We start from the raw sequence: 21,290 nt of genomic DNA on the forward strand, positions 1-21,290 counted from the left end.
CTCATTTATTTCTCACAATTATCCTTGCAGATAGGTGCTACTATTATCTCCATTTTACAGATGCGAAAACAGGTAGACAGTGGTTAAGTGATATGTCCAAAGTTACACAATTAATAAGCATCAAAAACCAGATTTGAACTCAGGAAGAAGAGTCTCCCTGATTTCAGATTCACCTTTCCATCCAATGAGTCATAGAAGCTGCCTCTATTAGTTTAAAAGAGAAGCTGTAAAGAAACCAGAAGTCTTTCAGTAATAAATGCTCAGTTTGATTGTCAAACAGGGAAACCCAGCAGCATCACGATTTACTAGTTCATTTGTAAAATCATTATTATGGTGAAAGGTGGAATAAACTGTGAACATTACCTCATAAAGCAATGAAAAACAGTCAGGGGCAGCTAGGTGACACAGTGGATAGAACACCAGCCCTGGAGTCAGGAGGACCTGGCTAGGTGGCACAGTGGATAGAGCACCAGCCCTGGAGTCAGGAGGACCTGAGTTCAAATGTGATCTCAGACACTTAATTACTTAGCTGTGTAGCCTTGCACAAGCCACTTAACCCATTTGCCTTGCAAAAACCTAAAAAAACAAACAAAAAAAAAACAATGAAAAGCAGTCAAGGGAAAAATGAGCATGTGATGTTTGATGTGAGATCCAACTAAGTTATTTTGTTCAGAAATTGTGGATGATATTGGAAGGAGAACAATTATTATGGGATGGTACAGTTTTGCCAGCATTTGAATAACAATATAATCAGATATGATGATGGAACCATTAATTTTGGACTCTACCATTTTGTTAACCAACGTGCCCTTCAAGGAAGTACGGAGGGCCCTTAAAATTTGCTGTGTGACCTTGGGCAAGTCACTTGATCCCATTAACCTGCAAAATCCCCAAAATAACACCCTTAAAAACCTTGTAAAAATTGATAAAGCTACTGCTGCATGTAGATGGAAAAACAAATAAAATATTAAAAATTTCAAAATAAATAAAATTTGTGAAGAAAAAGCAGCACCTAAATCAATGTACACAAATAACTCTTTAATAGAACCATACACTATGTAATGAAAATTATATGAGTGTTCACCTAAAATATTCACTAATCTTATGGGCAGAATCCAAACAGAAGAAAATAGCAATGTTCTTCAAATGCCTCTACTTGCAGATAAAAATATATTGAACATTACAAAAATAGCTTTAGTGAAATGAAAAACTATGTTAGGGAAATCAGTCATTTTTTCAGAAAAAAAAATCATGTTAACCCATTACCAGATTATGAAATGCAGCTGAAGGGGTATCCATTCCATCTGAATATGCATGTGTTGACATATATATATATATATATATATATATATATATATATATATATATATTTATATTTATATTTATATATATATATATATATATATATATATGGAGAGAGAGAGAGACAAACATATGGCAAAGGTTGAGATCTGCATCTCTCCAAGAAGTATATGTATACACAAATTTGTATACTCTACACTCATGAAAACATATGTATAATATATGAAGGAAATACAAAGTTTAAATAAAAATCTTTTCTGGTTTTACATCTTTGTTTAATGGATGGAGGGGAAAAATACTATACTTTAGCAAGGTACTGTAAATAAGTTGTGAGCTAGGCCAATACTTGAGTAAGAGGAGATTAAATGTAATCTTATCTGGCAAATTGTCTAGTACTTAGAATGATCCCAAATTGTTCACTGCTGAAAAAGCCCAGGTCCATTTCTTAAATACCAATATTCTCCCAGTGGCTAAAAATCATGTCATGCTCAAAAAAAAAAGTTAGGATTACAAGTGACCTTAAAGTTCTTAGAAAGATACACGGTGGGAATGAATTAATAGATCAAGTCATAAGTAATGAATTTCACATGAGAAATGTTTAAAGGATACTATCCAAAGACATGTATAGACTGAAAAAAAAGATGCTCAGGTCACATTATAAGAATAAAAATCAATAAATAGGCAACCTTAAAAGAAATTTTCTGTGTTCAAGATATTAAAAGACATGAACAAAAACCTCCTAACACTGAATGCAACATTTAAGGTATTCATCGATGTGAAAAATAACCCACGTTAACATAATCACAGATAGATCAATGTAACAAAGTTATCTGTGATTCTGATTAAAGCATCATCCAAACATGACTTCAGAATAGTTAGTGAAGCAATATCTTCCCCCTTTCAGTCAAGAGTTAGTGGATTATGACTATCAAATGATGCACACATGAGGCATACATGTGTCCATTTGTTTTGCTTGACTGTATTTAACTGTCATATATTAAGGTGGGGAAGGGGGAGGGAAAATCATTGAAATATGAGAATAACATAAAAATATGATTCTAATAACAAAATCTGTTTTCTTAACCCCAGAGTCTCCATGAGAACAGAGGTCATCTTTAATCTGAACTTTCTATCTCTTCCACTGACTAGAACAATGTTCCACATACTAGGTATTTAATTACTAAATGTTGAATTAGATTGGTTGATTTACTTGACTGTAGCAGAGGAAATCACTTTTTGGGTTTGTTGGGAGGTGAGGAAGACTGAGAAAAACTTTGCTGTCAGAGAAGGATAGAATCTTTAGAAATTAAGCATGATGGGTGAAGCCTTGGACATTTTCCTGACTTATGGAGAATAATGAGCCATAAAATATCAGTGTTGAAATGGAAATAAGAGGTCATCTAAACCAATGAGGAAACTGAGGTTCAGGTTCAGTGAGTGACTGGACCAAGCAGGAAATTCTAATCCAGTTCACTTTCCATGGCATTGTGATGATATTCTATGTACCAATACCTATGACTATGAAGAACCTTAACTGTGGGAAAGATAACTAGAAATATATACTGGATAAGATGATGAAAGCTGAAACCCATCCCCCTTTTCCATTCTATAACTTCCTGGCATTTGATGGTAGGATGATGTTTCATCAGATGAGATAATACTGTAAAGTTCATGGCATAAAGTAAAAATTTAATAAATTTTCCTCTCAAACTTTTCTTTCCTTTTCCTTTCCTTCCCTTACTACTGGTTCACTCTTGATACCTGACATTTCACCATTAGAGTTTCATTCCTTTGGATCTTGGAGGCTTTTTGGTCTTTGATGATTCCCAAAGAAATTAGGTACCCTTGGGAGAGAGAACACCTAAAACCTTATAAAGCATCAAAGACAAATTCTGACCTGTACCTTAGTTCCTATTTTAGGTACAGGCAAATCCTGTCAATTTACTTTGGGACGTCAGAGCTAGTAATTGATGGTCTAAGGTACCAAGTTCAGGATGCTCAGCTGGAAATGAGTCTGAGCCTGACAAGTTGATAACCCAGAAGTCTAATGGGAAGACAATTTCCCTTCACCTGCTACAGGTCCTCAGATTGTTGTCATCCTCTATAGAGTCACAGAACTGAAACATTCAGGCTCTCTAGTCCCAGAGATTTTTATAATTTCTCTCTTAGACTAAGTATAGAAATGAGGAAGCCGCCTTAGTGGTGCAGTGGGGCCACCAGAGGGAAGGGCCAAACTTAAATTACATAAACTGCAATGGGTTGCAGATAGTGGTTGTGGATTCTGTTGCTCTGGAAACCATGGTCCAATCAAATTTAAAAGCATCTTAAATTATACAGTCAAGAGGATTTCCAGTTTAACACACTATGGGTCAAGTGTGTGGAGAAAAATTATATCCAATGAATGATAGAAAAGTATAAAATGTTAGAACTGAGACATTTTAATGACCATTTCTGTTCTTTTAATTAAAGTGACAAGAATTCTGGGCTAAGAGTCTGGATACTAGAGTTCAAATCCCTTTCAAGTCAGAAATTGACTGTATGAATTTAGGTACATCACTTCCACTTGGACCTCAGTTTCTTTCATTGTATGATAAATGTAGTAGATGACATTAAAAAGTTCCTTCCAGCTCTGACAGCCTTTGAATCAAGAAGATTCTCAAATAATGCATTATTTTCACTTCTTTGTCCATCTAGTATATTATAATATTCATTGTCTTTTAACTCTGCTGTGGGTCAATATGCCTTCGAACCCCAAACTGTGAGCTTCCAAAGGCTGCAGGACAACCTTTTTTAGGTTAGCCTTTTGTCTCTCACCACACAGCATAAGTGAGCACAAAGATAGGATGCAGGGGAGCTCCTTTGTTAGTTGAGTTATTGTTTACATCATATGACAGAAAAGTACAAAGGATCTAAAACATTAGAGATGGAAGAGTCTTCAGAGATCATTTCATAGTCCTCAGAATTAGGAACTATGCTGCACAATGAATGCTAGGACTTGGACTGAAACCCAAATTTCCAGAATCTAATCCTCTTATTCCCCAATATTCATTTAGGATTACTGGAAAATGTGATTTCCAAAAGAAAAGTAGCATTTTAAGTGCAGGGAACTGAGAAACAGAATGGAAATGACTTGCCTAAGGAGAGAGTGAGTATTGACTCTAATATCATATATTTGGGGATAGAAAGTAGGTGATGCAGGAGGTAGAGTGCCAGGCCTGGAATCAGGAAAACAACTTCTTGAGTTCAAATCTGGCTTCAGATGCTTACTATCTGTGTGATCCTGGGCAAGTCACCTAAACCTGTTTGCCTCAATTTTCTCATCTATATAAAGAGCTGGAGAAGGAAATGGCAAACTGCTCCATCTCTGTCAAGGAAACCCCAAATGGGGTCATGAAGAGTAGGACATGACTGAAAAACATCTCAAAACCAAACAGGAATGGAAGAAATTTTAGTGGTCATCTAGTCTAACAATCTCATTTAACATTGAGGAAATTGAAGCTGAATGGTTAAGTGACCAAATGTAGCATAGAGAGTAAGCAAGAGGAGCAAGGATTCAAAATCATGTTTTCTACTAAGGATACTTGTTTTCCTCGGTGCCCTGAAATGAAACTGAGTGAGTGGAGGAATGGTAGTTGGAAAACAGGTTACACCAGATGATGAAAAGCCAGGACACTAAATAAAGGAAAAGAGACATTACTGAAAAGAAGTGAAACTTCATATGATATTGCCCATAGGTGACCCTGAAATAGAATCTGAATTTTCACAATATAATGAATCTCAAACTTGTTATTTTTGTCCACTTCTCCTCCTCCTTACCCCCCCCCCCCCACTAGCCTAGGCATAATTAAGGATGAACAGTTGAAATCTAGCCTGAGCAAAATCAGAGACACCCAGAATCCTATGCAACTTACATGCTTGTAACAGATACAGGGAAAGTTGAAAATCCTGGTTTATAAACTCCTCAAGGGAAAACTGCAGCCAAATTAGGGCTGGGGGGCGGGGGGGGGGGGAGGAGGGGAGTCCTTTGTTTTACCACAGGAAGTCAGCGGTCAAACCAGGAACTAAAACCCAGTCTCCTGTCTCCTAGTATCAGATGAAAGCAGTGGATGAACAAGTGAGGCAGTGGAATCCAACAAGCCCAGAATCTGCATTGTTTAATGAAAAGAGTCCTGGTTTTAATCCTACTTCTTATGCTTTTATATGATCATAGAACATTTAACTTCTCAGTTTCCTTCTATGTAAAATGAATGATTTGGACTTGCTAATGATATCTAGACTATCCATTTAAATGTCTTGCCCGATCGTTTGTCAGTCCCATATTCTGACTACATTCTCTCTTCATTTTCCTCTCCACCTCTCCCCACACATCCTGGAGTGACATAAGTAACTGCATGTATCTGAACATAACAGAATATAGCTGTGGTCATACCTTGTATTGAAAAAAAACAGCACAAAATATGAAATTGAGAAATCACTGTTCTCTGCCAAGAAAATGGAATTTGAAGTCAGAGGAGCTAGATTCAAATCATTTACCTGCTACCTGTTACCAATGTGACTCTGGAAAAGTCTTTTATCCTCTCTAGTTCTTATCTCTTCTTCCTTTGAATGAAAATGTTGGACTAGATAATCATTAGGGTCTCATCCTCTATAAATTTTGTTCCATAAATTTTAGGCTTATCCTTTCAGGTCCTCTATTCCAGCCATCCCTATTTCATAAATAAAACCTCAACCCCTGTCCCCTTCTATCAGGGAGAAGTATGCAATAGGGAAGCAGAACCCTCCTTCCAATAGCTTTGCATTTTACAAAATGGCAACTTTTACCTCCCAAAATAATGAAAATCTAATGTTGGATGAGAGAGGTTAGAGAGGCTAATCTACTGTCACATGATCCTGGAATCCCTTTTCACCACTGTCATTGGTTTGTCCCTTACTGAGATAGACCAGGGTTAGGAATATAGTTAATAGTTGCCGCAGAAGTGGAGAATGACCCCCTCCCTTTATCCCCCTCCCCCCCTGCCCCAACTCCAGGGAATGAGGAGACTCAGCACCTTCAACAACTCCAGTTCCACGTCATCCCGGACAAGGTCTGGAGGTTGTCTTCTCTCCCGGCATTGCAGGTTGTCCCTTGCAATGCTAAAGGGTACTTCAGTGGCATCCAGAGCCCTTTCCAGTCTCAGTTTTTGGGCAAGCATCAAGTCAGTCTCTGCCATGAGGTCCTCAATCTCCCTCTGCAGCTCTGACTTCCAAAAGTGTATATCTTGGAGTCTCTCCCCTGCCTTCCTGCTTGAGTCTTGCTGAGTCCGCCGGCAAAGTTCCTCTGTCTTGGCAGCTATCTCCTTGGACACATGTCGGTCATGCTCTGAGTGGTCACGGTCGGCAAAGGCCTGGTGGTAGCGGGCAAAACTGTTTTGATACCACTCCTCTTTAAGGTATTTGGCTGTCCTGAAGCCTACTGTGCCCGACCCTGAGGAGGTGTAGGATCCTGTGTTGCGTTCAATCTCATGGACCTTGACAGGAAGGTCAGAGATCTGAACGGTCTGAGGGGCAGGCTCATGGGGGACCAGGATTCCAGTTTGTTGCATCGTCTCTGAGCGAGATGCCTTCCTTAAGGCAGTAACAAGAGAGTAGTCTGCACTGGGCTGCCCTGGTGCCCTTGACTGAAGCGACTTTCATCTCCTAGGAAACAGACACATAATCAACAGCTGCGTCCTGTTGCTAGGTAACAGGATTTCCCCTTCCACACACAAATGCTAAGGAAAGGAAAGGGACATTTGTTCAGGATAAGAGGGCAAAGAGGCCATGAGTAGACCTGCTGTTCTTAAAAGGTCAAATTAAGAGTGCCATTCTATTAAAGGCTATGGTATTCCTGGCTCTTTAATAATGGGGGGGGGGGTGTCAGGCAGTAAGTAGATTCTTTAGAAACTCCCTCATCTCTAGATTCACTGTCAAATGGGCAGATCCAGGAATTATCAGGAGTAGTCAAAATAAACTGGAAAACTGATTCACTTTAATGAATCACTCTGGTAAATTCACTCTGCATTTTTAGTTCTGTACTTGAGTCTCTCAAACAGCAAATCATTGCCATAATGGGTAATGAGATCTCCTATAAAGTCTATTTCCAAAGTCAGTATGTTACACAATTGAACCTGTAAACTTTACACATTTGATAACTCCCAATAATGATTAATCCCCATGGAATTAAAGGCCAGTACTAGGGTTTGGGGGAGAAAAAGGGGCATGGCCCCATTGCTGATAGGAGTAAATATCCTCACCTACCTAGAAGGGTCCTCAGAGATAATATGACTCCATTTTTACCAAGGTAAAGTCCATAGAATGTCTTATATCTCTTGGTTAATAAGCAGCAGAGAAAAAATTTGAATATAGTTCTTCTAACTTCACATTTCAAGGTTGTTTTTTCTTTAGACTACAGATTTTTTTTTACTTTAAAATTTTTATTTTTGCCATGGACTCCTTTGTCAGTATCATGAAGTCTATGGGTGTCTTCTCAAAATAAAAATTTTAAATGTATAAAATAAAATACATAATATTATAAAAGAAGTCAATTTAATTAAAAAGAAAAATGCATTTGTTTTCATCTAAGGAACCTCCTAAAATCTATCCTAAGGACACCATAGGGGAAGGTGATATCAACTTAAGAACCCTTGCTCTCAATTGTTGAGCTCTATTATGATAGCTATTTTAATAAATATATGATAACAATGTGGGAACTACTTTCTCAGGGATCCAGATTGCAAACTTGTCAGCTTTTACTTATGTCCTCTTTTGCCTCATGGTTAGGATTCAGTCATCAAGCTGGGACCTCTCTCTAGATCCTTTGACTTTAGAAGATGTCTATTCTTGGTCATATTTCTTTTTTTACTACATACTCAGCTTTTACTTTATTTTTAAGTCTTGCATAAAACAGAGCATCATATATGAAGTTCTTTTTCTAATACTGGCATAACAAAGGAATCTAATGAGAGAACAGGAAGTTCCTTCCAGCTAGACAGATTGGAGAAGTCTTGGAGGGATTGTTTGGCAAGTCCAAGCAATAAGCCTTGAAACATAGGTAGTATTTCAACACTAAAAAAGTTGGGAAGGAGTAGGCATCCCTGGCATTAAGAATGTGTGATTGCTAAATTGGTAATAAATGCTTGTTGAATCAATGAATCATTTTATCTGAATTTCATGCCGCACTAAGGAGGAAGATAGCAGGATTCTTCTCTTGAATCACCATCGATTTTACTATTAGCAATGGACACAAAGTCCACAGGACTTTGCTGTGACATCCAGGAGTGTGCATGGGGGGGTATCTGTACTAAATTTTCTGATAGACCCCTAACTATTGTAAGGAGATAACCCAATGTTATTGAAAACACCCATGGTTAATAACTCAGAGAATCTGGAATTTAATAATGAATTGGTCATTTATTGAATCAAAAACCCTGTATAAGTATCATCCCCATTTGTTTCTATATGTCCAAATCAAATAAGATTATTTATTCAACCAATAATTAATGTCAATACATTAATGGTCCCTAAATCATAAATGTCCTCCTCTTCTTAAACTATTTTAATCGAAATAAACACCTGTACTTCAATCCTTTGCTTCAGTGTGACCTCTCCTGTCTTAGATGCATAGAACTTCTATTTATTATCCTCTAATTTGTGTTGTTATGGAGACCCCAGTGCATAACATTCTAGTTTTGCCTTCTCTAGTTAATTTCTCCTCTAGCCAGCTAATAACTTCCATTGAACCAGAAAAACCTCAGATTTAAGAGAACGACCTTAGAAATCATCAAATCTGGCAAAGCTAGATGGTGCAGTGGATGCAGAGCATCAATTCTGAAGTCAAGAGGTTCTGAGTTCAAATCTGCCCTCTCACACTTACAAACTGTGTAACTCTAGGCAAGTCACTTAAGCCTGTTTGTCCCTTGGGGAAAAAAAAAAGGAAAGAAAATCATCAAATCTTACCCTCTTGTTTTACAAATTAAGAAAGATGAGTCCTGAAAAGGAGACATAAATCACCCAAGTTCATAGAATCATATAATAGCAAATCCAGATTTTTGAATTCAGGTCTTCTGACTAAGTCCAGAGCTCTTTTCACTAAATCATGCTCCTTTCTCATTAGAAACACATTTCTCTTTAATACTTTATCTCTCTTGAAAGTGAGATTTAAATAATTTATTCTTCATTCTACTACAGGAAATGAGGAGTCCCATAATGCAGCAATCAAGTTCATTTATGTTCTCATCTGACAGTCCGCACTACTCCCAGAAAATCCATTTTGTTGGTTCAGATGCTTTACTCAAAGGTTATCAAAACTCGGAGGAAGAAGGAACAGGCAGTGAATTTGGGGACAGAGACAAGATGATGGAGTGGAGAAACACTCACCAGAACTCTCTCAACATTTTCCTGCAATCAACTTAAAAATAATGCCTCAAATTGAATTCTGGAGTATAGAGTAAAGAAGTCAGAGTGAGACATTCTTCCATTCAAAACCAAAACAGGTCAGAAAGAGAGATCCATGAAAGGGGAGTAGAAGTTGTCCCTGGAGCCCATATAAATGAAATACCAGTAGCGGGATGAGGTGGTAGCAATAGAAGCTTCAGAAGCAGCTTCAGAAGCTCTCAAGTCAGAGATGGTAAAGGGACTTGACTGCTAGTAAGAAAGAGATTACAAGGTACTCTTGTGCTAGTGCTAGAGAAAGAACTGGACATTACTTAACAACTTCAATGGCTAGACCCACTTCTGGGTCATAATTCAAGGACGGAGAGGTTTACTTTCATGAAAAGGGAGTGGAAATCCTGCAGGGAATTATCATTTCCAGTGCCAAAGGATCAGGGATTCTCAGGGACAGTATCAATTCTGATGCCAGTGGAGGAGGGGCACTGAAGGGCAATATCAATTTCATTTTCAATTTATCAGTGGACCTTCCTACATATGAACCAAAGTGAAGACAAGAAAATTGGTGACAATATTTCTCCCCCAAATCATATCACCTTTGAAGCACTAAAAAAGTTAGCTTTGAAAACAACAGTTAGATAAATCCTGAAGTCTCTTCCATGATCTCTGCTATGCCTGGAATAGAGCTCACATTAGCATAAAGTTCCAATTAAAGAAGGTGAAAAATGTACAAGCAATAACAAAAGAGAACCTAATCATAAAAATCCTCTATGAAAATAGGGAATATCAAGACTTCAACCCAAAAGATGACAATGAAATCAAAACAACCATAAGCAAAGTCACAAAAAAATGCAACCTGGAATTTCTGAAAAAAAAAACTTAAAAATGTTTTTTTTCAAAAATAGAATGTTAAAAGAATAAATAAAAAGGAAAGGAAAATTATGAAAAGATAATAGTTTGCTAAAAAAAGACTCAAAAATACTGAAGGAAAAAATACCTTTAAACTAGAATTGGCTAATTTGAAAAAGAGTTACAAAAATTAGTTGATGAAAATAACTCCTTAAAAAGCATAAATGGTCAAATGTAAAAACAATGCTCAAAACCCACTGAAGAAAAATCATTCCTCAAAAATTATAATTGGGCTAATAATTTCACGAGAGATCAGGAAATAATAAAAAAAAGTCAAAAGAATGAAAAAAAAAAGAAAATATAAAATATCTCACTGGAAAAACAACTTACCTGAACTTTGCTCATGGAAAGAATGGTGGCATCATATTTCAAGAAATTATCAAGGAAAATTGCTCTTCTATCCTAGAACTAGAGGATAAAACAGATACTAAATGATCTTAGCAAGATCCCAAAATGAATATTATAACCAAATTCAAGAGCTCCCAGGTCAAAGAGAAAATACTTCATTCAGCTAGAAAGAAATCATGAAAATATCATGGAGATGCAGTCAGGATCTCAAGATTTAATAACTATCACATTAAAGGAGCATAGGGCATTGAGTATGCTATTCCAGAAGGCAAAAGCACTGGGATTATAACCAAGAAAAACCTACTCAGTAAAATAGAGTATAGGGAAAGAGGTACATGGGAAAATGGATATTTAATGAAACAGAGGACTTTCAAGCATTCCTGATGAATGTTTACCAGTATACTAGAGTTGAATAGAAAATCTGAATCTCAGATACAATACTCAAGAGATGATGATGATGATGATGATGATGATGATGATGATGATGATATTTGTCCTTCATTCTCAAAGAAGAACACAGAAAGGTAATACCATGACAAGCAGATGAATTGGATTTGAGTGAAAGGGTGCTGTGCTGAGTCACCAGTCTCACATTCTCTTCCAGATCCATCTGGGTCCAGTGGCCAGATATGAATAAGGATGATTGTGGATGACCCTGGATGCCCAAGGTCACACAACTAGTAAGTGTTGAGTGTCTGAGGGTGGATCCAAACTCCCATCCTTCTGACTCTAAGGCTAGTGTTCTATTCACTGCACCACCTAACTGCCCAATATTCAAGAAAAACTTTAAAAAGCTAAAAATGAAAGAGAATTCATAAGGAAGTCAGTAGGATTAAACTGTTTATTTTTCTATATGGAAATGTGAAGTGTGTATCTTCTAAAAATGGATAAATGAGAAAGAATAAGAATGAAGAAAGGAGAAGAATGGGGGAAATATTTCATATAAAACAGATACACAAGGAAGAGTTTTTATAGTTTAGAGAGGAAAATAATTGGTAAATATAGGCAATGCTTTAAACCCACCCACATATAAATTGGTTTAAAGAAGGATATGTGTGTATGTATTCACATTCACCCGTTCAATTGGTAAACAAAATCTATCTTTTCTGACAAGGAAATAAAAATAAAAACAAGGTATGGGGCAAGGCAATAGAAAAAAAAAGAGCTGATAAAAGAAGGCAGTGATCAGAGGCAAAACAGACTTTAGAGGAAGGATAGGGCAAAAAGAGAGAAAAAGATAAAAAGAAGAAAATAAGATGGAGGGGAAATGCACAGCTGGCAATCATAACTGTGAATGTGAATAGAATGAACTCACCCATACAATAGAAGTGGTTAGTAAAATGGGTTAGAAACCAGAATCCAACAATATGTTGTTTTCAAGAAACACCCTTGAAACAGAAAGACACACAAGAGTTAAAATAAGGGTCTGAAGTAGAATCTATTATGCTACAGCTGAGGTTAAAAAAAAACAAACAGGGATAGCAATCATGATCCCAAATAAATCAGGTAAACTTTATCTGCTAAAAGGCACCATAGGCAATAAAATAATATCAATACCAAACAGGTATACACCAAATGGTTTGGCATTCAAATTCTCTAAGGAAAAAATTAATTAATTATAGGAAGAAATAGGCAATAAAACTATATTGGTAGAAGATATTAACTTTCTCCTCTCAGAGCTTGCTAACTCTAACCACAAAAAGTAAGTAGTCGAGGAAATGATGAGAATCTTAGAAAAACTGAATACAACAAATCTTGGAAAAAACTCAATGGGAATAAAATAGAGTATAACTTTTTCTCACCTGCACATGATACCTTTATAACAATTGACCATGTATGAGGGCATAAAATCTTCAACCAAATACAGAAAGCAGAAATATTATATGTGCCTTTATAAAAAGCCATGGAAGTATAGATTAAAAACTAATTAGACACTAAATAATCTAATCCTAAGCAAAGAAGAAATTATAGGAACATTCAATTATTTCATTAAAGATAATGACAACAGTGATACAGCACTCTAAAATTTGTGTAATGCAGCCAAAGTAATCCTTAGAAGAAAAAGTATATATCTAAATGCATACACCAATAAAAGAGTAAATCAAAGAATTAGAAATGAAATTAAAAAACAAGGAATTTTTCCAATAAAATTTTCTATTTAAAATTCCAAAAATTTTCAATTAAACACCAAGCTGGAAATCCTCAAAATCAAAGGAGAAATTAATAAAACTGAAAGTAAAAAAATAACTAATGAATAAAAATGGAAGCTGGTTTTATGAAAAATATAAAATAGATAAATTATTGATGAATTTGACAAAGGGTGAATTTACCACAAATGAAGAGGAAATTAAGGCAATGAAGCAAATTAAATTTTACTTATAAAATTTACTTATAAAATTACCTGAGTTATTTTAACCAATCAAATGCCAAAAAGTTTGACAGTCTAAATAGAATGGGCAAATATTGTCAAAAAACATAAAATTGCTCAGATTAACAGAATAGGAAATGGAATGCTTAAATAATCCCATCTTAGAAAAAAAGAAATTCATCTTTCTAATGGACTTAAGAAATGAACTTCTTAAGGAAAAATTCTCAGTCCACTGAACATTTAAATAACAATTATTCCCAATACTATATAAACTAATTGAAAGAAAAAGTTCTGCTGATGAAATATCTATATACAGAGAGAGAAATGATAAACTCTGAATGCAGAGTAAAGTTTACTTTTTTCCTTTATTTTTATTGTTTGATTTTGTTTGTGTTTTCTTTTGTAACATGGCTAATATGAAAATATATTTTGCATAGCTTCACATGTATAATTTCAATCAACTTGCTTGCCTTCCCAAAGAGTGAAGAAGGATAGAAGGGAGAGAGTTGGGAACTTAAAATAATTTTAAAATTGATTGTTAATTTTTTTTCCTGCAATTGGGAAATATTTGACAAGATAAAAATATTTTTAAAACCTCAAAGATTGAAAGATATTTAAGATATCCAGTCCATATGACATAATAGAAAATGACCTGGATCTGAAAATCATGGTTTTGCCTTCTATTATCTGTATAGCTTTAGGTAACTCAATTTCTAAATCTCAGTTTCCTCAATTGAAAAATTAAGTGGTTAGAATAGGCTAATTTTATGGTTTCTTCTAGCTCTAAATCTATTATCCTAATTTTGGAAACTGAGGCCTAAGGGGAAGAAATAACTTTCCCAAGGTCACTGAGTAAGTCAGCAGCAGGAATAGTACTTTATAAAATGTACATTTTCCAATTGAATCTTAATCACTTTTCATTCTCTAAAATTGCTATATTAAATTGTAAATTGTCTTCAGAGGGAAATGGTTTAAGTGGTTTTCAAATCACAGTTAACCAAAGAATAGATGAGGACTGAGGGAAAGGAAATAAGACCTGGAAATGAATTTTGCCTTCTTCAGTATGGCAAGTGCTGAGGTCAAAGTAATAATTGCTTTTCAGCTAATTATGGTTTACATACTAATTGAAAAATGAATCAGTCGTGAAAATTAACAGTCAAGTCACTAATGATAAATAGGCTCTTGGGCGTCCTGGTTAAGCACAAATTGTCTGAGAACCAACATGGTCAAACTAGATCAAGAACCAATGTTGAACCAGCACAAATTTTCTGAATTCTTACTCCTGTTGGGGTTAAAGTAGAGGTTAGTTTTTCTACATATCTTCTTATTGCTAGTTTTAGAAACATGAACATAACAGAAGAAAGGAAGATGGTAGATCTAATCTGGAAAACTTAGCCTCATTTTTTCCATCCATTTGTTCAAAAAGGTCTTTCCTATTCAATTCACTTAAATTCCACAAAGATTTCTTTTTTAAATTTTTTAACATTTTATTTGTTTTCCAATTATATACATTAGTACTATGTACCCATCATTTTTTGCAAGGCTCTGAATTCTACAACTTTTCTCCCCGCCTCCCTTCCATCTCAATTTCTATTTTACCCTCTGCTTCTAGGATCTCAGGGTAATTTTGCTGTATTATTTCTGAAAAATGAAGTCTAGGCTCTTCTCCTGATCATGGTTTTCAGATAGCCCAATAATTTTAAAATTATTTCTTCTGGATCTGTTTTCAAGGTGAGTTGTTTTTCCAATGAAATATTTCATATTTTCTTCTAATTTCTGGCTTTTTTGGGCAGTTTTATTTCTTCTTGCTTTCTTGCAAAGTCATCAGCTTCCTTTAGTTCCATTTTGCATTTGAAGGAGTTATTTTCTTCAGAGAGTTTTTTTTAATCTCCTTTTCCAGCTGGCAAATTCTGCTTTTTAAGGCATTCTTCTCCTCATTTGCCTTTTGTTTTGCTTTTTCCATTAGGCCTAAACTGGTTTTTAACATATTATTTTCTTCAGTACATTTTTGTATATCTTTCACCAAGTTTTCGATTTGGTTTTCATGATTTCTCTCTATCACTCTCATTTCTCCTCCCAATTTTTCTTCCACCTCCCTTAATTGCTTTTCAAAGTCTTTTTTGAGCTCATCCATAGTCTGGGCACATTTTCTATTTCTCTTGGAGGTTTTGGGTACAGAAGCTTCCATTTTGTCATCATCTCTGTATGTTTTTGATATTCCATGGGACTAAACTAATTCTCTATGGTTAGATTCTTTTTTTTCTGTTTACTCATTTCCTCAGCCCAAGACTAATTTGTAGCACTTCAGAGGGAAATAGCTTAAGTGGGGTATTTTTTGGGGAGGACATCCCACTGGGAACTTTATTCCTCCAAGGTCTTATGCTCTGTAGCCTGTGCTTTTATATGTAGATGACCCAGTACTTCCCTCTGCCCTAAGGCTATAAGGAGGGATCCAGCTATCTTAGTATGGAAACCCAAATTGTACCCTGGGTCTAAGTGTAGGCAAACAGCAGAGTCCTACCCCAGGGAGAGCAGAGAAATCTCTGCAGACTTTCCTTACCATCTCTGGGGGTGCAGGCTGCTTTTTCCAGATTCTCATTGTAGATTCTGCAGCTTGTGCTCCTCACTCCACATTCATTCTGGTGGAGCAGAGTTCTCTCACCACCCCTTCAAGCTGTTGCGGGTGATCTCTGAGCTGTGGTGGGCTTTGCTGCAGCTTTTTTTCCAGCCCCTGGTCCTGGTGAAACACACCTTTTCCACAGAACTTCTAAGTTATCTTGGACTGAGGAAATGTATTACTCAGTTTTTCTGTGGGTTCTGCCCCTCTAAATTTTGGCTAGAGTCATCCTTTGTTTGTTTTTGGGGGTTTGGAGGGTTGGAGTTCCCAGAATATGCTGCCTTCATGCTGCCATCTTGGCTCCGTCCCCCTCCACAAAGGTTTCTAAAAGCACTTACTGTTTGCAAATTACTCTTCTTGATGTTAAGGATACAAAGCTGAAAAAAAAGTATAGAGATTGTTCTCTTGGAAATTACATTTTAATGAAAGGATGCCCAAAGACCTTCCTCTTTAGATCTTATATGATAGTTTGTTGTTTTTTCTGTTATGTTCTTACTATAAAATTTTAGTTCATAATTATCTGGTTGGCTTTATCTCCCTGCTAGCCTGTAAAGTGTCATAAGACAGGGAACTAAAGGGTACCTAAACTTTGGACATTCCCAAATGTCTGGGCTCAGTGTTCTTCATTAACTTCTAAGTCTGTAAACATTTTTTTTGAAAGGATATGCCTTCTTTCTTTCTTACTTTCTTTCTTTCTGTCTGTCTGTCTGTCTTTCTTCCTTTTTAAAAATATTTTATTTGTTTTTCCAACTACATACAGTGATAGTTTTTTTACCAAGATTTTTGGCAAGATTTTGAATTTTACATTTTTCTCCCTCCTTCCCTTCCCTGACAGAAGACAATCTGACAAAGACTCTACATTTGTAATTATGCTAAACAATATATCCACATTGATCATATTATGAGAGACATATCAAATCCAAATGGAAGAAAGAAAACATTAGAGAAAAAAAAGACTTAATATATAAAATTACTTTGAAAAAATTGAAGATAATAAGCTTTTGATCTTCATTTAAGTTCCACAATTCCTTCCCTGGATATGGATGGTATTTTCCATCATGTCTTTAAAATTGTCTTTGATTATCATATTGCTGAAATGAACAAGTCCATCATAGTTGATCATCACCCCATGTTTGGGAGTTTGTATAATGTTTTCCTGATTCTGCTCATCTCACTCAGTATCAATTCATGCAAGTCTTTCCAGGCTTTTCTGATGTCTCATCTCTCATGATTTATTATAGAACAATAGTGATCCATTACATACATATACCATAATTTGTTCAGCCATTTCCCAATTGACGGGCATTCTCTTGATTTCCAATTCTTTGCCACTACAAATAAAGAGATGCTTTGTGCATGTGGGATTTTTACCCATTTTCATGACCTCTTCAGGATATAGACCCGGTAGTGGTATTGCTGGATCAAAGGGTATGCATAGTTTTATTTCCCTTTGGACATAATTCCAAATTGATCAGTTCACAATTCCACCAATAATGAATTAGTATCCCATTTTTCTCACATCCACTCCAAAACTAATCATGTTCCTTTCTAGTACTATTGGTCAATCTGATAGTTGTGTGGTGGTACCTCAGAGATGTTTTAATTTGCATTTCTCTACTCAATAATGATTTAGAGCAATTTTTCATATGACTGTAGATAACTTTGATTTCTTCACCTGAGAATTGCCTTTCCATATCCTATGACCATTTATCAATTGGGGAATGACTTCTTTTTTTTAAATAAATTTGACCTATTTTTAAAATGTTTGTTTCCAGAAACACTAGCTATAAAAAAAAGTATTTCCAAATTTATTACATCCCTTTTAATTTTGTTTGTTTTTTGTTTTTTGTTTGTTTTGTGTTTTGTGTTTTTTGTTTTGTTTTTGTTTTTTTTAGGTTTTTGCAAGGCAAATGAAGTTAAATGGCTTGCCCAAGGTCACACAGCTAGGTAATTATTAAGTGTCTGAGACCAGATTTGAACCCAGGTACTCCTGACTCCAAGGCTGGTGCTTTATCCACTATGCCACCTAGCTGCCCCATCCCTTTTAATTTTGGTTGCAATTGTTTTGTTTATGCAAAACCTTTTTAATTTAGTATAATCAAAGTTATCCAGTTTGTTTTTTTTTTATACTGTTCTCTATCTCTTCTTTGGTCATAAACTGTTCCCCTTTCCAAACATCTGAAGTTAAACTATTACTTGTACTCTTAATTATGTTATCACCTTTTATGCCTGAATCCTGCGCCTATTTCAACCTTATGTTGGTATAGGGCAAGAGATGTTAGTCCACACCTAGTTTCTGCCATACTATCTTCCAGGTTTCCCAGCAGTTTTTATTGAAGAGTTCTTATCCCAGAAACTGGAACCTTTGAGTTTAACAGCAGTAGATTATTATAGCCATTTACTCATATTTCTTTTGCACCTAATCTATTCCACTGATCTACCACTCTATTTCTTAGCCAGTACAAAACAGTTTTGTTGACTGATGCTTTATAATATAATTTTAGACCTGGTATGACTAGGTTTCCTTCCTTTGAATTTTTTTCAATAATTCTCTTGATATTCTTGACATTTTGTTCCTCCATATGAATTTAGTTATTATTTTTTCTGGGCACTAAAGTGAGTTTTTGGAAGTTTGATTGGTATGGCACTGAATGAGTAATTTAATTTAGGTAGAATTATCATTTTTTATTATATTAGCTTGACCTACCCATGAGTAACTGACATTTGTTCAATTAGTTAGATTTGATTTTATTTCTGTGAAGAGTGTTTTATAACTATTTTCTGAGAGTCTCTGAATCTGCCTTGGCAGGTAGACTATCAAGTATTTTATTGTTTTCTGTAGTTATTTTAAATGGGATTTCTCTTCCTATCTATTACTGCTGTATCTTATTATTGATATATAGAAATGCTGAGGATTTATGTGGTTTATTTTATATCCTGTGACTTTGCTAAAATTGCTAATTGTCTCCAGTATTTCTTTTAGATGATTTTCTAGGGTACTCTAGTTACTCCATCATATCATCTGTAAAGAGTGAGAGTTTTCTTTCTTCAATACTGATTCTGATTCCTTAAATTTCTTTTTTCTTCTCTTATTGGTAGAACTGATATTTTTAATAAAATATTGAGTAATAGTGGTGATAACAGACCCTTTTTTTACCCATGATCTTATTGGAATTCTTTTTTTTTAGGTTTTTGCAAGGCAAATGGGGTTAAGTGGCTTGCCCAAGGCCACACAGCTAGGTAATTATTAAATGTGTGAAAGCAGATTTGAACCCAGGTACTCCTGACTCCAAGGCCGGTACTCTATCCACTGTGCCACCTAGCCGCCCCTGGAATTCTTCTAGCTTATCCCTATTACTTATTGATGATTTTACATAGATACTGCTTATTTTATGGAACATTCCATTTATTCATGTGGTCTCTTGTTTTTAATAGGAATGGGTACTGTACTTTGTCAAAAGCTTTTTCAGAATATATTGAAATAATCATATGATTTCTGTTAGGATTATTATTGATATGGCCAATTATACTGATAGTTTTCCTAATTTGAATCAACCCTATTTTCCTAGTATAAATCCTGCTTGATACTAGGGTATCATCCTAGTGATAACTTGTTGTAATCATCATGCTAATATTTTATTTAAAAATTTTGCATCCATATTCATTAGGGAAATTGTTCTATAATTTTCTTTCTCTGTTTTTGGCACTTCCTGGTTTAAGTATCAGCACAATATTTGGTGACACAGAAGGAATTTGGCAGACCTGGTTCACCTATTTTTCCAAATAGTTTATATAGAATTGTAGCTAATTGTTCCTTGAGGTTTTGGTAGAATTCACTTGTGAATTCATCTGACCCTGGAGATTTTTTCTTGGGAGCTCCTTGATGGCTTGTTCAATTTCTTTTTCTGAGATGAGGTTATTTAAATACTTAACTTTGCTCTTCTTTTAATCTAAGCAATGTATATATTTTTAAATATTCATCCATTCATCCATTTCACTTAGATTATCAGATTTATTAGCATACAGCTGGGTAACATGTCTCCTAATTATTATTTTAATTTCCTCCTCATTGGTGGAGAATTTGCCCTTTTTATTTTTGAGGGGTCAAGTTTTTCATTTTATTGTTACTCACCATCATACCCTCAAATTTATGAATTTCTTTTTTTAATTTTTAAAAATGTATTTATTTTTATCGATATGTACATATATATTTTTAAGTTACAAAATTTCCTTCTACCTCTCACCTCAGTAGTGGACAGTCAGGTTAGCATTGTACATACACATTTTGATAAACATATTTACAGATTAGTAATTTTTGGTATAAGGAATTAGGATTAAAGGAAAGAGATACATAAGAGATAATTTTTATAAAGTTTCCATCAGATTCTTAAGGGTTGTTGTTGTTGTTGTTGTTGTTGTTGTTGTTGTTGTTGTTGTGTGTGTGTGTGTGTGTGTGTGTGTGTGTTTTGTTTTGTTTTGTTTTTCTTCCTCTGGATGCGGATAGTATAGTCCATAACCAGACTAATATAGTTGTCCTATTTCTCTGGACTGCTGAGAGGAGCTGCTTCCATCAAAGTTGTTCATCTCATAATGCTGTTGTTGATGTATACATTGTTCTCTTGGTTCTACTCCCTTTGCTCAGCATCAGATCCACCATTTTCAAATTTGATACTAGTAATTTGGTTTTCTTCTTTCTTTTTTTAAATGAAATGAAACAAAGGTTTATCTATGTTGTTGTTCTTCTTTTCAGAAAACCAGCTCTTAGTTTTATTTTTCAGTTCAAAAGTACTTTTACTTTTTTTCTTTTAGGTTTTTGCAAGGCACATGGGGTTAAGTGGTTTGCCCAAGGCCGCACAGCTAGGTAATTATTAAGTGCTGAGGACAGATTTGAACTCAGGTACTCCTGACTCCAAGGCTGGTACTCTAACCACTGTACCACCTAGCCTCCCTATTTTCTTACTTTTGATTTTATTAATTTCACTTTTAATTTTCAGGATTTATAATTTAGTATTTAATTGGGAATTTTTTATTTGTTCTTTCTCTAACCTTTTAGTTGAATGCTCAGTTCATTGATCTCTTCTTTCTCTGTTTCATTCATGTAAGCATTTAGAGATATACTATTTCCCCTAATAACTGCTTTGGCTCTATTCCATAAGTTTTGATATGTTGTCTCATGATTGTCATTGTCTTTGATGAAATCATTAATTTTTTTTTTTGTTTTTGCAAGGCAATGGGGTTAAGTGACTTACCCAAGATCACACAGGTAACTAACTATCAAGTGTCTGAGGTCACATTGGAACTTAGGTCCTCCTGATTCCAGGGTCCAAACTCTATCCACTG

The 21,290-nt window shown here is 35.2% G+C and overlaps 1 protein-coding gene across 1 annotated transcript in view; it reads right to left on the bottom strand.

Annotated features, from left to right (window-relative positions):
• Window positions 1-6,994, bottom strand: part of TEKT4 (tektin 4) — a 65,477-nt gene extending 58,483 nt beyond the window's left edge. Inside the window, exon 1 of the mRNA XM_074195997.1 lies at window positions 6,351-6,994. Within this exon, the coding sequence (XP_074052098.1) occupies window positions 6,351-6,884 (534 nt within the window). The 5' untranslated portion in view covers window positions 6,885-6,994. The remainder of the gene's footprint in view (window positions 1-6,350) is intronic.
• Between the last annotated feature and the right edge of the window lie 14,296 nt (window positions 6,995-21,290).

The sequence above is a fragment of the Macrotis lagotis genome, chromosome 8 (genome assembly GCF_037893015.1).
Source record: "Macrotis lagotis isolate mMagLag1 chromosome 8, bilby.v1.9.chrom.fasta, whole genome shotgun sequence".
Taxonomy (NCBI): domain Eukaryota; kingdom Metazoa; phylum Chordata; class Mammalia; order Peramelemorphia; family Peramelidae; genus Macrotis; species Macrotis lagotis.